The sequence below is a fragment of the Poecile atricapillus genome, chromosome 1 (genome assembly GCF_030490865.1).
Source record: "Poecile atricapillus isolate bPoeAtr1 chromosome 1, bPoeAtr1.hap1, whole genome shotgun sequence".
In the NCBI taxonomy this organism is placed as follows: domain Eukaryota; kingdom Metazoa; phylum Chordata; class Aves; order Passeriformes; family Paridae; genus Poecile; species Poecile atricapillus.
In genome coordinates, this window is record NC_081249.1 from 34,620,991 (window position 1) to 34,637,636 (window position 16,646).

General features: G+C 41.3%; 1 protein-coding gene across 1 annotated transcript; it reads left to right on the forward strand.

The window, feature by feature from the left end:
• The first annotated feature begins 8,318 nt into the window (after window positions 1-8,318).
• On the forward strand, window positions 8,319-16,265 carry AKAP17A (A-kinase anchoring protein 17A). Its single transcript, XM_058837398.1, has 4 exons — window positions 8,319-9,855; window positions 11,898-12,046; window positions 12,671-12,911; window positions 14,327-16,265. The coding sequence occupies exons 1-4, from the start codon at window positions 9,094-9,096 to the stop codon at window positions 15,221-15,223; spliced, it is 2,049 nt and encodes a 682-aa protein (XP_058693381.1). The 5' UTR covers window positions 8,319-9,093; the 3' UTR covers window positions 15,224-16,265.
• Window positions 16,266-16,646: the final 381 nt, after the last annotated feature.

The window sequence follows — 16,646 nt, forward strand, 5'->3', positions numbered from 1 at the left end:
ACTTACAAGTGTTGGCTGCAGAAGACTAAAGTGTGGCATGTGCTCCAGCTCCCACAGTTAAGATGGGCTGTGCATGACTACAGCAGAGGTGTAAACAAATACTAAATTTTCCTTCTTCTGCTTGTGGTATTTCAGCTCCAGCAGAGATGACAGAGTGGTGCAGATAACATCTTAACCTGAGGCAGTGACTTCTGCCTGATTCTGGCTGGAGAAGGAGAAGGCATGGGGCTACACTCCCCATAACCATAGACAAAATCAATCAGGTCAGCCAGGTTGGAGCTGGCAGACTGGCATTCATCTTTTGCATGAGAAAGGGCCCATAGGAAATGCTTCACTTACAGATTAGCAGATGTGGTTGTCTTTGACATCCCTGAGCCCAGCAGGACACCTGGACTTTTATCTGAAATAAAATACCTGACTTTAAGCCAATGTGGAAAGAATTGAAAAACACTGTATACAAATGAAAATTCCCCAAGTACTTCTTACAAGTAACATCACACAGACTTAAATCCCATCATCACACAGGTTTTAGAATATCCCTCACTAGATTCATGCCCAAGGTAACTGCTGGCTGAACAACAAACATCACAACATATTTTGCCCACTGGGCAGTTGAGATACTAACCCAATTTGCCTTTATCTTTTAAACTCATCATTTAACAAACACTACCACATTTCTGATGCCCAGAGCCGGTACTGAAAAGTAGATTTTGCTAGAAATCAAACACCTCAGGTTTGTAACAGTGAACAGTGGTTTCTGTGTTAAGAACGTCCTATTCTGACTATGCAGTAAAAATGTGCCCTGAAAATTTTGGTTGTGCATTTGTTTCCCTCTGGGCTGAAATGGGAAACGAGTTTAGGCTTCCTACCTCATCTGAAGAATCATGAAGGTCCTGTGATTCTCCCACTGAAAGGATCTTTACAAAAAAATCAACTGTTTGATTCTTGGGAGAGAGAGATTCAGCACTTGTCTCCTGCAGAGAGCTGAAATGAAGACCTGAAATCTGGAACTGACTTCAGTCTTGAGTAGTTTCTCTCCTCCCAATTGACTTTTAAAACCTCACCTAAGGTGTTTGACTCCCTTCATGCAGGTGTGCCTACAGGAAGCAACAGCTTCACACTTAAAATTTAAGCCCCAACATGCTTAATTATTTTTTGCTAGAAAGTCTTTATAGAGAAATTTTGACAGGGAAAGAAATTCAATTTCAGTCTGTTGGACAAGCAATTCAACAAATTGCTTTTTCTGCATTCTGTATAGTCACTATCAGCTGTCATCAACTTGGACTTGGTAGGCCTTATGAGTTTAGCCTTATTAGGATGCTGCTTTATTCTCAAAATGATATGCCATATCCCTAAACTCACTATTTTTGTAAGAACATGCCAGAATGCCAATGAAAGAAAGCTGAGCAAAAAAAGGAGGGCTGAGCTGAGACTCAGGGAAACTGCAAACATTTGCCTAAAACTATACTTCCCTGCAATCTGCTGATGAGAAGAAATTAAAAAGAGTCATGGTCCCTGAAAAACTGATTGAGATCACAGGGACGATATCCATATTTGTAAAGAAAATTGGGATAGCCTGGCTCTGCAGAGAAGGGTGATAATGTTGTAGATAATCATTGTCATAGAATTTACATCCCCTTACAATACCATAATCCACAATATGCAATACATACATATACAATATACAATACATTATATATTGTGCCATATATATGTAAAATATTTAAACACATCATAGAAACACAGAATGGTTTGGGTTGGAAGTGACCTTAAAGACATCTAGTTCCAACCTGCTGCTACAGGCAGGGACAGCTTCCACTAGGCAAAGGGCCTTCAAAGCCCCCTCTCCAAATCCCACCTGGCCTTGAACATTCCAAGGGAGGGGGCATCCACAGCTTCTCTGGGGAACCTGTTCCAGTGCTTCATCACCCTTATAGTGAAGAATTTCTTCCTTATACTTAATTTAAACCTATGCTCTTTTGGTTTAAAACCATTCTCCCTTGAACTACCACTGCATGCCCTTGTACGAAATCCCTCTCCACCCCTCGTGTTGCCCCCATTTAGATGGCATTATTACATCTCCCCTGAGCCTTTTCTTCTCCAGGCTCAACAACTCCAGCCTGTGAGAACAGCCTGTTCTCATAAGAGAGGTGCTGTAGCATTCTGAACTTTGGACCCATTCCAGGGGTCCAAGTGTTTCCTGTGCTGAGAGCTCCAAGTATTCTGTGTGGGATCTCATGGAAACAGAGTAGAGGGTCAGAATTCCTTCCCTCACCCTGCTGGCCACACTGCTTTGGATGAAGCCCAGGACATGCTTGCTTTTCTGGGCTGCAAACTCACATTGCCAGGTCACGTCCAGGCTCTCATCCACCAGCACCCCCAAGTCGTTCTCAAGAGTGCTCTGAATCAATTTTCTGCACAGCCTGTATTTGTGCTTGGTATTGCCCTGACTCAAGGAGAGAAGGAAAGAAACATTTAAAATTGCCATCCCTCCGCTCATTAAGCAAAGGCTTTCTAAAAGAGGTAAAAAGTACTCTGGAATACTAGAATGCTTTTGAAGTCAGAGAAATATCACTGAAGTCTAGGGGACATGCTCATGTATTATGCTAGTTCTGCTTAATCAGCAAAGGGTAAAGTGGACAATTGAAGCTAAAAAGTTTTTAGGCTTTGCAGTTTTGCCCAGAGAGATTTATTTCCCACAAAGTCTTCCAAATAAAACCATCTGGCTTTTATGATGCCTTTCCCCTTATATAGGTGAAAGGGTCTTGCAATCATAATCTTTTCCCTTTCTAAATCATACCCTATGACTCATAATTAAGTCTCCTTGCACTAACCTAAATAACTTTTCTCTTCCTTTGGTGAAAAGCTTGCTGCATGTGGTTATTTCATACCAAACTACAAGTAAGACAACAATTAAACTGTAGTGTAAGCAGCTGAAAACACACTGTTAAGTTAGGATTAATTACTTCTTCTATACTTAAAATTACTTGATAAAAACTTTTTACTTTCTCCTCACTTGCAGAAAACTGTCAGTTTATCCTTGAAACAGTACTGCCATTATATTAGGGATAACTACTGCCCAAAGATATGAAATACATGGCAACCTCCCTTCTCCCTCTGTCTTCTCTTCCCATCATGCCTATAATATTACTGTCAGTAAAACAGAGAAGTGCAGGTTAAATAGAAATAATGAAAAAATGCTTTTTCCATCCACTCATTGCACTGTTAGGAAAAACAGCTCACTTCCAGTGATGTTGTGGGTCTTGCAGCCAGAATACTGGAAACTCCCAGGATTTATGTGAGTGTCTAGACATGGACAGAATAAGTAAATTCTACACAGATATGGGTCAGACTTTCCTGTGGTGCAGCTCAAAACAAACCTGAAGCTGATGTCACTAAACCAGTGACGATGTCACCTTACTTTTACATTTTCTGCTGCTTCTGGATGACACAACAGGCAACAGTACCTGAATATTTGCTTATCTGCGGTAAGTTCAACCATTTAATCTTTTTGGGAGCTTTCAGTCCCTGCCTGGAAGTTGTTTGCTGTCCAGTATTAACCTATATGTAGCACCTACATGACTTTCAGAATTTTATTCTGACTACTGAGCCTTTTTTTCTTATGCAAATTGTCTCTTTACTTGCTGATATACCTGGGGAGGGAAGGGAGGAGAATATTTAAAAATTCGTCTTGGGGTGACTCGTCATTCTGCAGCCCAGAATCACCAGACACCTGAGGACTTTTCCTACACAAACTTGAGTGTCTCTCTCAGCTGAAAAAGTACCTTAGGAGAAAATCAGTTAGTATATGTACATCTACAAATGTTTTTATAAGTAGATTGATGCACAGTGATGGATACAGAAGTATGTATACATATATAAATATATAAAGACACACACACACATATATATATATATATATATATATATATATATATGTCACTGATTTAGGCTGCCTAATGATTATTTCAACTGTCTTAATCTGCATCTTAGTATAAACTCAGTATCTGGTAATAGAAATGACAAGAAGACATTTTTTAAGATGTAATTAATGAGCCCTGCCAGCACATGCTGGAACATATTGACAGTACCTGTCTGCATTAAATAGCAGTGCAATGTGGAAATCAAATGTGACCTGGCTTCTTTGTTAAGCTTTTCAGATTCCACAATCAGGCCCTGGGAAATGAGAAAAGGTTGCCAGGAGCAAAAAGAGTGCAAACTCAGCAGAACATTCTGCCACTGATTCCCCTGACATCCCTGAAGAGTGTGTTGGGAAGCTACAGGCTGAGCTATAGACATTGCTGCTGAAGCATGGAATTGATGCCAGTCATTTATACTTATGCCAGGTCTACCAAAATATCTCTGGTCCTTTCGGATTAGGTGAAACTTTTAGTGGGCAGGGCAGCCTGAACCTACAGAGGGGATCTTATCTGCTTAAAAAATCTTGTCCTCTTCAGAACTGTAAGTCTTCAATTTTAATAATACAGTTTTACCTCTTTAAAAAACTCAGACTAACTCTTTATGGTATCAACAGCTGCACTTCAAATGAATCTTGTGGAACTTGTCAAGAGAAATATCCTGCTGAGGAAGGTTAGTGTTATTAACCTGCTGCTCTTTTTTCTTCAGAAAGGTCAACAGTTCTTGCCTTTCACTCCATAAACTACTAAGAAAATTTTTGGATTTAAAAAGTGTACATAAAAGCACGAGATGCTTTCATGATTGGTATCAATCTGTAACATGCAGTACTATGGAAGAAATACTTAATTTTCAAGCATTAATTTGAATCAAATTAAAATATTTTCCCCTAAGCAGACAATGGAAAAAAAGTAGGAAAAAATCTAAGTCCTTAACATTTTGATTTATTTTAAATGATGGTTCTTGAAATCTGTCATTATGTGAAAACATTTCATGGATTCATGTATAAAAAACTGAAATATGCAATGCAGCTGATAGCACAGTACCACAACCTTTTAAAAAATACATTGTGCTAACAAGTATAGTACAATGTGTCTTGGCAATTAAATCTAATTTTTATGTTTTATAGGCTACAGCACACAGTAGCTTGACCAGACAGTTCACAAACCAATACCACAACAGATGCCAATTCTGCCTCATGAAAGCAAAAAGCAGAAACGTTGCCGTTTCTGTTTAGTGTGAGATAGATGGCAGTGGGCACAGGCACAGAGACAAATTAGTAGAAAATTAATTGCTTTGCATCCTACACAGTGCTTCAAGGCTAATTCTCTGTCATAAGGCTGTGTTAGAGAGAGTGAAACTAGATCTTTATATTGTCATATTCTATTGCTTTAAGCAGAATGCAATAATTAGACTGGTAGAGAACCAGGCCCAGGAAGTGATTATTAATTCTAGTTAATTGAAGTTTCCCTATATCAGCATATGTATTAATTCTAATGTTATGCATTGTTTCTAAGGCAGATCATCTGTCACACCCACAAACTTCACTGACACAATGACCCAAACAAGAAAGAGCAGAGCTAATGAAAGGAAATGGAATTATTTGTGGAGCTTTTCTTGCCACAGGAAATAAAGCAATATATTTCAGGTTCATTCCTCTGTTCCTACCCACTTCAGGGATTAATTTTGCTTTGTGGGGGGAGGCTATTTAGAGCCTAAGACCAACACTGTAATGTCTATTCAAACGTTATGCGATCTTTTCATTGGAGAGGTTCTTCTGCATTCCTGCCTCCACTTCCAATTTCCATTCATAAACTATTCAACTGCACTGTGAATCATTCAGTCTTCCCTCTGTGGGAAAGAATAAAGAGATATCCCCTGATCAGTGACAACAGAAAACCAAAATCATATTCAAACGAACCACAGAGTGAAACATACTCTGTTTCTAAAAAGAAATGTACCAGAAGCATTTCTGGAGTAGCAGCAAAGATTTAGGTGAACACAGGAGATAAATCATTCTCCAAGAGATACAGATAAGTTTTAAGCTAAAAAATTTTCTTCTTCTTTGGTGTGTTTCCAAGAGAAAGGAAGATGAAAGGAAAGGAAATGGAATTACACTGCGTTGTTTTATTTTATGTAAACACCCACGTAACATCTTGCATGCATTTCTGGAAATGACCACTAAGGTCTAGAAAACGGTGCATTTCAGGATGAGCAGAAGGAGTACACAGACAGGACCGTGTGTAGTTGGGAGAATTATATCCTCTTCCAAGAAAGGAAGAATGATCTGTATTCTGGCACGAATACAAAACCTAGTATCTGCTGTTTATAGCCTATTTTAATTATGTTTATGAATAGATCTCTAATATGTAAGTAACAAGCACTCCCTCTAGTGAAATTTTATGGGATTTGCTGCTTTAACTACTGAAGGTTCAGAGGAGAGTTAATAAGTAGAAGCAATATCTTCCATTAGACTCTGTGCTGAAGTCAGAAAAAAGGTACAAGCTTTTAGGTATGATAGGTGGTTTGTAAGGGCGACAGAACAATGTATTTGACAGAGTTGGGGGAAATCATTGTCTTACTACTGTAAGTAGTAATATATGCAATTATTAATTAAATTATTAATTATTAAAAATAAATGTAATTATATGCAGCTTCACTCGGATACTGTCCCCCAGTGATGTTTACTTTGCTGGTTCATCCTTCTGCCTTGTTGATGTCATATCCTTGCTTTACTGACCTTCACTTCAGATGCTGAAAGCCAAACAGAGACATTTCATTTACTCATTTAAGTATCTCACTGAAAAAATAAAAAATAGACTAACACATCTGCCAACATTAAGGACTGCATTTCAGCAGAGACAGTTTACCTTTTCTATACTGCAGTATTGATGCTTGATTATATATCAATATCTCCTATTGTCCATTTAAATATAATGTTTGTAACAGTTGGGTTTTTTTTTAGTATATCATTAAAATAGTCTTTGATAGCTTTTAAAGTTGTAGCTAATGGTCATGAGTAACCTCAGTGCTGATATTTTGTAACTTTTCAGAACATTGTTCTAGTCTCTGAGTTTAAAATACAGATTATTGATTTCTGGCACAGTCTTGAGCAGTGGGGCTATCATCCACAGGATTCAAAATCATTGCCATATGCAGGGTCTCCCTGCACTGCTACTGAAACCCCCTGGAACATATCTGGCTTAAATTTTAGTGCTCTCAAGGTCAGGTTTGTAGAAGAAGGTGTGACATACAATGCAGCAGCTCTCAGACTACAAAGCACACACAGTTTCGAGTGTTGCATGGTAGCAGTAGTTCCTTATCCTGTGTTTATACTACTACTTAATCATAACAGAAACAGAGTAGGACCAGCAGTTACCAGCAGCTGCGGTGTGAAATAACACCTCTGCGCAACAGCTGCGGTCTTGCTGCAGCTGCTGGATTGATGGTGACCTCCTGCACGGAGGTCAGTGGTGCTCCAAAGCCATTATTTACACCCAGCCTGTTTCTGAAGGTTTCTGCAGTCACAGTTTGTCCAGTGATGGAATCCTGTCCGAGGCTAGACCTGGTGTCTGTTTTAAACCGGCGGAGCAGGGGCAGGTGACCAGAGCCAGCCCTGCTCTGTCTTCCAGGGGAAGGGGGGCCGTGGCTGTGCCCGTGTGTCCTGGGCTCACGGAGGGAACACCTGTCCTATGGAGCTCACGGAGCAGTCCTGTGAGGAGCGCCTGAGGGAGCCGGGGGTGTTCAGCCTGGGAGAAAGGAGGCTCAGGGGTGACCTTATCACTCTCTAGAACCACCGCTTTAGAGAAACCGCGAGCCCTGAAAGGCGGCTGTAGCCAGGCGAGGGCTGGCCTCTTCTCCCCGGCAACCAGCGACAGGACAAGAGGAAACGGCCTCAACCTGTGCCAGGGAAGGTTTAGGTTGGGTATTAGGAGGAATTTCTTCACATGAAGGGTGATTAGATACTGGAACGGGCTGCCCAGGGAGGTGGTGCAGTCACCGTCCCTGGAGGTGTTTAAGGAACGACTGGACGCGGCACTCAGTGCTATGGTCTATTGCCACCGTGGTGTTCGGTCACAGGTTGGACTCCATGACTCAGGGGTCCCTTTCCCACCGAACTGATTCTGTGCAAGGGGAACAGCGCCAGGCGGCGAGCCCCAGCTCTGCAGACGGCGGGTGTGCGCTCGGCAGAGCACTCGGAGGCTCCCGGCAACGCGGGCCGTGTTTCCCGTGGGAGCAGAGCCCCCGCCGTCCCGGGCCGCGCGTCCCGCCCCGCCGCCAGGCGGCGCCGTCCCGCCGCAGCGAGGCGCTCCCGCACGCCGGGGGCTGGCGCCACGCGGAAGCGGAAGCGGAAGCGGCGGCGGTGGCGCACGCGGGGCGGTGCGTCCCGGCAGCGGCGGGTGAGGCGGGCGCGGGGATCCCGTTCGGGCGGCGGGAGCGAGCGACGCGGAGCCGGGCTCTGCCCGCCGGGGGACGCGCAGGAGCCGGGCGCAGGTGACCCTGGCATCGGCGAGGCGCGCTTTCCCCGCTGGCGTCTTCCCGGGGTGTCCCCGCGCCGCCCGGGCTCCGCCCGCCGGGGGCAGCTGCCGGCGGTGGCCGCAGGCTCCCGTGTGATTCGCGCTGCTACCCAGCCTTGTCCTGCGGAGGCTGCTCGGCGCTGCCGGCAGGGAGGGGCGCTGGGGCTTCGGGCTTTTAAATAAAAGGGGCGCTTTTCTCTCGTTGCAGACACCTTCCAGGTCTTCCTTCCGGAGAACGTGAGATCCGCCTCGGCGCCAGCCTGCTGGGGTTCACTGGTTGTTAAGTAGATTTGGGAGCGGTGTGACATCGCGCCGCCAGTCCCTTCCCTCCTGAGAAAGGGTAGCTGCTTTCTGAGCAATCACATGCCAACTTCATGTATTCCTAAGACTGTCACCAGCTTCTTGTTTTCTATTCAGAGGCCTTACAGAGTTTTAATTACTTATTGGCTCTAGTGGTTGTAAAGTAATTTAAGATGTTTGTACTACTCGGTTGTAATTGTCTAATTCACTCTTGTGTTAAGAGACATCGTTTTAACTTGGGAATGGTTAAATCACCAAAGAATTAAGTTATTTATGGATAAGGGCTATTTTATTTGACTACTGTTGGCCTGCAACTTAAACTTGCATCTTTTATTTTTTTATCCTATGCTTTTTCTTTGTTATGGCTGCTGCAACAATAGTTCATGATACATCAGAAGCTGTAGAGCTCTGTGCTCCCTGTGGGTTATACCTTAAACCCATTACAAAAATGACCATCAGTGTGGCACTTCCTCAGCTGAAGCAACCGGGAAAATCCATTTCGAACTGGGAAGTGATGGAAAGATTGAAGGGAATGGTGCAAACTCATCAGTTTTCCACTCTGCGGATTTCTAAAAGCACAATGGATTTCATTCGGTTTGAAGGAGAGGTGGAGAACAAAAGTTTGGTTAAATCTTTTCTGGCATGCCTTGATGGCAAAACAATAAAGCTGAGCGGCTTCTCTGACATTTTGAAAGTGCGTGCTGCGGAATACAAGATTGACTTTCCTACCAGACACGACTGGGACTCATTTTTCCGTGATGCAAAAGATATGAACGAAACCTTGCCCGGGGAGAGGCCAGATACCATTCACTTGGAGGGTTTGCCTTGTAAGTGGTTTGCTGCAAAGGAGACTGGCTCGGAAAAGCCAAGCGAAGAAGTCCTTATAAAAGTTTTCCAGAAATTTGGAGAAATCCGTAATGTGGACATACCCATGCTGGACCCTTACAGAGAAGAAATGACTGGCAGGAATTTTCACACTTTCAGCTTTGGAGGCCATCTAAACTTCGAAGCGTACGTTCAGTACCGAGAGTACGCAGGCTTCATCGAGGCCATGAATGCCCTGCGAGGGATGAAGCTGATGTACAAGGGCGATGATGGCAAAGCAGTGGCTTGCAATATAAAGGTGAGAGACTGCAGCCTTTTGTGTGGGAACCCACATGAAAGACCGAGTACAACTGAATGTTATTTCCGTAGTGCTTGAAACCTTTGTCTGTATGCCATAGTGATGACAATAGGCAGCATTGACAGCAGTATTGTAGCTTTATGGGACAGACATAATCCAATTTTTAAAGGAAAATGGTGGTAGAAGAACGTGTTGTTAGACTACACGGCTAAAATGAGTCGGATTTTGCTTTTTTCCTTAACAAGACAGTTCTAAAAATGAGAACTGCTGATGGAAGGATCAAGTTTATGAACACGACTTTCTAAATTGCTTTAGAAAAGAATATGTTTGTAAATCGTGATTTCACTTAAAATTCCAGTTCTGAACAAGTTCAGAAAAATTTCACCACAAGTTGAACTGTAAAGTGCGTTATTCTTTCACGCATTTACTACAGAGAGACATTTTGGGGGAGAATTGTACAGTCTCTATATTTGGTCCCTGCATTGATAACTAGGCCTACCAGTCAAAGGTCAGAACTAAAAGGTTTAGTAGCATGTGGCCTGTCTGGTCTGGGAAGTACACAGTTAATCGTTAGTGTACCTGATATATAGAAGGCCCCACAAAAATTTAAATGATAATTTTCATTTGTAGCACAGCTTCCTGTGAATTCCTTATGCTTATGTCATAATATTTACATACAGAGTTTTCCAGAAGAACTTTTCTGTAACCTCATTGTCTTAGAATTTACAGCTGTGACGGGAGGGAACAAGGCAGTCTGTTCAGATGTGGTGTCTCTGAAAGCACGGCCTCAAGAAAACTTACTCTGTTTGGAGGTGGTCTGTGCATTTGCATATTGGTCGAATGAAATGTTTGTAGATGTATTTTGAAATGCTCAGTAGTCATTCATCAAACTAGGGAGTGTATTTCAGAAAAAAAACCTTTTGAGTATTCCTTTGTGCCACGTGGGAACAGGCAGCCATTTATTCAAATTGTAGTTTAGTCAGTGTAAGTAAAATACTGTAATCTTTTATCTTGTTATCGAAGCTTATCAGTCATGGAGTAGAAACTGTGCTTTGACCTGATGAAATTCAAACTGTCATTTACGTGCAGGGGATCAGGGTTCCCAAATTTAGTTTGGCTGTGCAAGAAGTCATGCTTTCCTGGGAGCTGCCCTGTCAGGACAGCAGCTCTCTGTCATACAAGGTCACCACATCTTGTCTGTTTGTCCCTATTTGTCCTCCCAGTCTGGTAGTGAAACATGGTTTTGCATAAAGCCTGAGTAGATTAAACTATAGAGGCTGTGTTCCTTGTTCTGTGCCCCATGGTTAATGACCATAGATCTGTGGAAATGTGTTATAGATCCCTGCCTGCACTCAGAATTGGAGATTAGGATGCCAGGGCTGTGGTGTCTGGTGGTGTCCTGTTGCAGCATGCAGCTGGACATGACCAAGGTGTGTTCATATATCCTGGAAGCTAAGCGACTCTGAAGTCTCATTTTTCAGATGTGTGTGTCTTTATTTCTTTCTGTTCCCATGACCTGGGATCTTCTGTCCAGTGTACCTCAATTTGGGAGTCTTGGTTTTAGAATTGGTGGGGAGGGTTGAACCAGGTGCTGAATGCTGTAGAGCTACGTCTTCTGCTGAATTTAAGGATCACAGTTTCAGATAGAAAGGAAGGCCTTTATTTAAACCTATTTCTACGTAGTGCTGTACAGTCCCTGACAGCATGCATTAATTAGGAGTTCTGTATGTGCCCATTTTGACACATTGAAAATATTGGACAAACAGAGCCTCAGCCACACTGGGGTTTATTTTTGGTTGTGAGACACAGAAGTATGAAGTGGTTTCTGATTTTGCTACACGTGTTCACACATTTAGTACCCAATTACCTGATTACAATATGTCATTCTTTCTCTGGGTGCATAGAGAAGTTCCCTTTGTTTTGAAAAAGGTTTTACACATCTGATTGTACTTAGACCAAGGTCTAAGTTAAAATTGGCAGGTTGTAATTTTTGATTTTTTTTCTTGTTTCCTTAAAACTGTTTTCAATTGTATCATGTGAAGGTTTCTTTTGACTCAACAAAACACCTCAGTGATGCATCAATTAAAAAGCGTCAACTTGAAAGGCAAAAGCTTCAAGAGCTTGAAAAGCAGAGAGAAGAACAAAAACGTAAGGAGAAAGAAGCTGAGGAGAAACAAAAAGAAGAAGAAAGGTATGTATTGCTTATTGCCCAGTGATAGTTTTAACATTCAGGCATAACAAAACTGCTCCTTCATATCAGCAACAAAAGATAGAAAATAATGAAACACAAGTTTCCTGTAGCTAAAGCTGAGTGTGGTTATTTAGTTTACCACTTATGCTTATGTTCAGTTAAAAATATTCAACCTGCAAAATACTCAATTTCCTGAAAATCTTGCCATTAGACACCTATTTTCAGAGACTCTTGGCCTTTAGCAGAAGCTGCCGTTTTGTCCTAATCACAGAAATAAAACCCACCACCACTGCACACATTCATTGGCTTGGTATTTTTCTTCTTGCTGTGATAATTCTCTGCCCAGCTGCCTCATGTGTTGTTGTTGTCTCTGGTCGAAGTAGTTAAAAAAAATTCTTTGCTGTGACCGTGTTTTTTTCTTTGAATTCCAACTTGTTAAAAATAGACAGACTATGACTGCTGCCACAAGTAAGGATTAAAATGTTAGGTTTTCTACATTTGTTCTTCATCAACATGACTTATTTAGAAACAAATTTACTTGAAATATAGAATGCATTGTACATACAGTAGGAGTTTGAAGTTGTCCTTTGCCTAGATAAGGCAAAAATATTTATCTCTTTTTAGGAAGCAAAGAGAGCTTGAAGAATATGAGAAAGAGAGAAAAAGAGAAGAGAAGTTGCGCAAGAGAGAACAGAAGCAGAAAGATCGTGAAGTTCGACGGAATAAAAAGCAACTTGAAAAGCTTCAAGCTGAAGAACAGAGAAAACTTCAAGAGAAGATAAAGCTAGAAGAAAGGAAGCTCTTGTTAGCTCAGAGAAATCTTCAGTCCATTAGGTTAATTGCAGAACTGCTAAGCAGAGCAAAGGTAACTTCAATATTTATTTCAGAAGCTAATGAAGAGCCCAACAGAACAAGCCCTTTACTGGCTTGAGAGGAGGTGGGGGCACTGTTCATTAAACATCAGGTTTATTCTCTGCAGCTGCTATTCCTTAGGCCAAAATTTCAGAAAAGCACAATGAAACAGTATTTCTCTCTGGGTAAGATATGCACTTGCAAGTAAATGGAAAGTGAACTTGAACTTATAGTCCTGAATAGCATTTTTTAGCTGTAAATTAACTGTCAGATTTTCTTAAGTCTGATAAAAGAAGGTGTGAGCCTGATGAGGTGAACTAACCACAGAGGATAAGATGTAAGACCCCTTTAGTAATTCCAGTTCGGATGCTGTTTCCCGTCTGCCTCACAGCAATTCTGTTCATTGTTCTTTGCAGTTTCAGAGATTGAACTTTCATTAGTCAATGTGTGAAATGTGCAGAATGTTTCTTCTGTAGGAAAAGTACTGTCAGCAAAGGCTTCAAATGTTAGATCCTGTCTCTCTAACACTATTGTTATTTTTTTCACTGAAACTCCAAAGCTTAAGACTTGGATGAAACCATATTAGGGTGTACTGTTTACAAAATGTTTTCTGTAGAAAAAAAAAAATGTATTTTTTTTTTTATGCCAGTGCACTTCAGGAGTGTTTTTGAACTCAGTGCTAGGTACAGATAAGTTGCATACTAGAAGAAGGGAGAAATGCCTTTTGCAGACTTTTTAACTTTGTAGCTGTGAAAGAGAAAGGTTGTCTGATGAAACAGAGAATGTGTTTCTTTCATTTAGAGAATTCTGAGATCTATACTAAGCCACTTGACTAGGTCAGAATAGAAAAAAGTTTGAACTTTCTCCAGTATTGCAAGTTTTTAAAATGTTTGACAAAATGACAGTCAATTTTATGTAATGTTTGTCCATTTAATTACTTGTTTTTATGGACTCATTGTAAAGTCATCTATGAACTTTACAGATGGCAATCATCTAAAAAAGTTCTTCTCAATAAAATTTAAAACATTTTTAATTTGACTGAATTTTTAATTTTCAAATTTTCAAATTTTTAAATTTTAAATTTAACTGAAACCTTCAAGTTTTGACCCTGATAGATGTATTTAAATACTGCAGATTTCACATGTTGTTGCTTTTGGTTTTTTCTTGTTTTTGTTTTGAAGAGCCAAGAAGGCAAAACTTCCTCTCAATAATGTTTCAGCTTACAGCAGTTTTGGATTAGTGGGTTTTGTTGGTTGATTGGTTTTGATTTTTTTTTTCCCTTTAAAAAGGAAGCACCATTTTATTTTTGGTTAAGTTCTGTTGGTTAGATTTAATTTTCTTGCCAGATTGCTGCCTTTATGTTATGCTGTAACTTGGAAGCATGAGCAGGTATTTTTTTGCTTACTCTTCCTTTTGACTGTCTTTCAGACAGTAAAGCTTCTGGAGCAAGAACAAAATGAAGAAAAGATTTGTCTTCAGCAGCTAGAGGAGAGACGAAAGCTCCAGGAGGCTGAGCTTAAACGTGTGGAAGAGGAAAAAGAGAGAGCACTGGGATTGCAGAGAAAAGAAAAGGAACTGAGGGAGAAACTGCTGAACAATCTCCTGAGCAAGAAAATGGATGCAGTTAATCAAAACAAAGAAGAAACTGAAGCATCCCAGACTGATGTGCTGAAAAGCCCTGGTGCTGTTCCCCACACTGTGTCATCCAGCTGCATCACTTCTACCTCAGGACAGGCTGTTACAGGCAAACTGGCTCCTGGCTCTCAAATAGAAGTAGCGTCACCTGAAAGTGTGAACACTCAATGCAAGTACTTGAATGGCAACATTCATGACAAAGTTCACATCAAAGAAGGTCAGAATCTTCATACTACAAACTCTGAGAGGTGTTTTGACAAAAGAGGTTTGGGGGTACTTTCATGTGTTCCCACCAATAACCAGGACGAGAAGAGCCTCTCTAGCTATGACCAGAGCACTTGCAAGAAGGACTTGCACTGTGAGCAGGACAAACGTGGAACAGAGCCAAGGAGAAGAAAGAGCTATTCATGTAGCAGCATAAACAGTGATGAGAGTAAGGGTAGACGGGAGAGCAGCAGACACAGAAGAGATGTGAGTTACCGGGATGAAAAGCATAGGAAGGACAGGAGGTATTACAGACACTCCAGCAGAAGTTACAGCCCTCGCCGAAGCCGCAGTCCTCGGCGAAGAAGCGCAAGCCCCAGACGTTCCCGTTACAGACGAACGCGCAGTAGGGAACGCAGGCGGGACAGAAGAGAAAGGAGCCGTAGTCGCAGAAGTGTGAGCAGGAGGCGGAGGCACCGGAGGTGATCACTGAGGGAGCAAAGGAGTACATGGAGTGGGTAGTGGAGGCCTTGGCTCCTTTGAAAGGCTGTGGTAGGACAAAAGGGCCTCAAAATTGGACACCAGACCTCATTGGCATGACTGCTATAGAAAACACAGTTGTTTCAACCAATTCTTAGCTTGCATCTAGTCCCTGAGATCAAGAAAAGAGATACCTGATTTTTTTGACCTTCCTTCCTTTGTTGGCTCTTTCTAGGTTTCTACCACAATGTAGGTATAATCACCTGTGCTTGTGCTCAAGTTCCTAAAGTGCTAAAAGCCAACCTGTTTTCTTCAGTTTCAGTTTCCTAAATGTTCATTTTAGTGTATTTAGTTTTTATCACCTAATTTGGTTTAAGAAATACATGGGTGCCAGTTATGGGAACTTCAGAGGTGACAAGTGATTACATACAGATTTGATTAAAGTGTTTCCTGGTGCATTCAATGAAATCATGTTTAACAAAGTAGAGGTTATATTGATTGGGGTGGATAGCAGGACTTCCTTTTTTCTGAAACTGACTATAAAGTTATGCAGGATACCTTTTAAACTGCTTTGATTCCTTCATGTCTTTATGATGCCAAGCTTTGTGGCCCATATTATTCTGGCATGTGATGCCTTTGTATAATACGTTCCATGTAAGAGTGGCACACCTGGTGTAGGAAGTAACAAGCAGTGGTAAAATGGTTGAAAGTTGTTCTGATATTTTGTTGACATATTTGGCTTTGTTATTATTTCAGGTGGCATAGGGCTACTTGAAACATTTTTTCAGGTACATAAAGAGCTGAACATTGTCTTGAAAAAGGGGCCTTCTTGCTAAATTATTTTTACTTGTGTTGTTGAAAAGTAAGGCTGCAGTGTCTCTTGTTAAATCCGTTTAAGAATACCTTTGCTTTTAAAATGCAGCTCAGGAATATTAAAAGCTATAATGTTACAGTGAATGAATTTATTTTGCATTTTTATGGTAAAATTAAAAAGAAAACTGTTTCCAGTGAACTGAAGTTGCTGTTTTCATGTGTCAGTATATTAAAATCTGCAGAAGTGTTGTGTTAAGAACCTGTTTGTTCAAAGCATCACTCAGCATATTTGAATAATGAAGTTCAGCTTCTTTTCTTGATGGTCCTGTTATGTTACAGCTATGTCAACTCTTAATCCAGCAGGATGTGTGCTCTTTAACTACAGCCTTCAGATGCCATTTTCCTCACACTGATGCGTGAAATCAAAGTGCATCCATTTCCTGGAGTGTCTGAGAAGCACATTAGTGCTGCAGCTCAGCTGGATCCTTGGCTGACTGAGTTTGTCTGCTTTACTTCCAGAATCCATCTGGGTTTGTTTCTTACTAGAAAACATGCTGCTGAAATCTTTGTAGTTACTAGCTGTGGACAAAAAAGGTAAGACATTGACAACACTAAA

What these genes read in the sequence shown, in the direction of transcription:
- AKAP17A (XM_058837398.1), top strand. Translation starts at nt 9,094, where the DNA reads ATGGCTGCTGCAACAATAGTTCATGATACATCAGAAGCTGTAGAGCTC. An exon ending in CAGTGGCTTGCAATATAAAG is followed by an intron (nt 9,856 to 11,897) that starts GTGAGAGACTGC and finishes TATCATGTGAAG; the next exon opens with GTTTCTTTTGACTCAACAAA. An exon ending in AACTGCTAAGCAGAGCAAAG is followed by an intron (nt 12,912 to 14,326) that starts GTAACTTCAATA and finishes ACTGTCTTTCAG; the next exon opens with ACAGTAAAGCTTCTGGAGCA.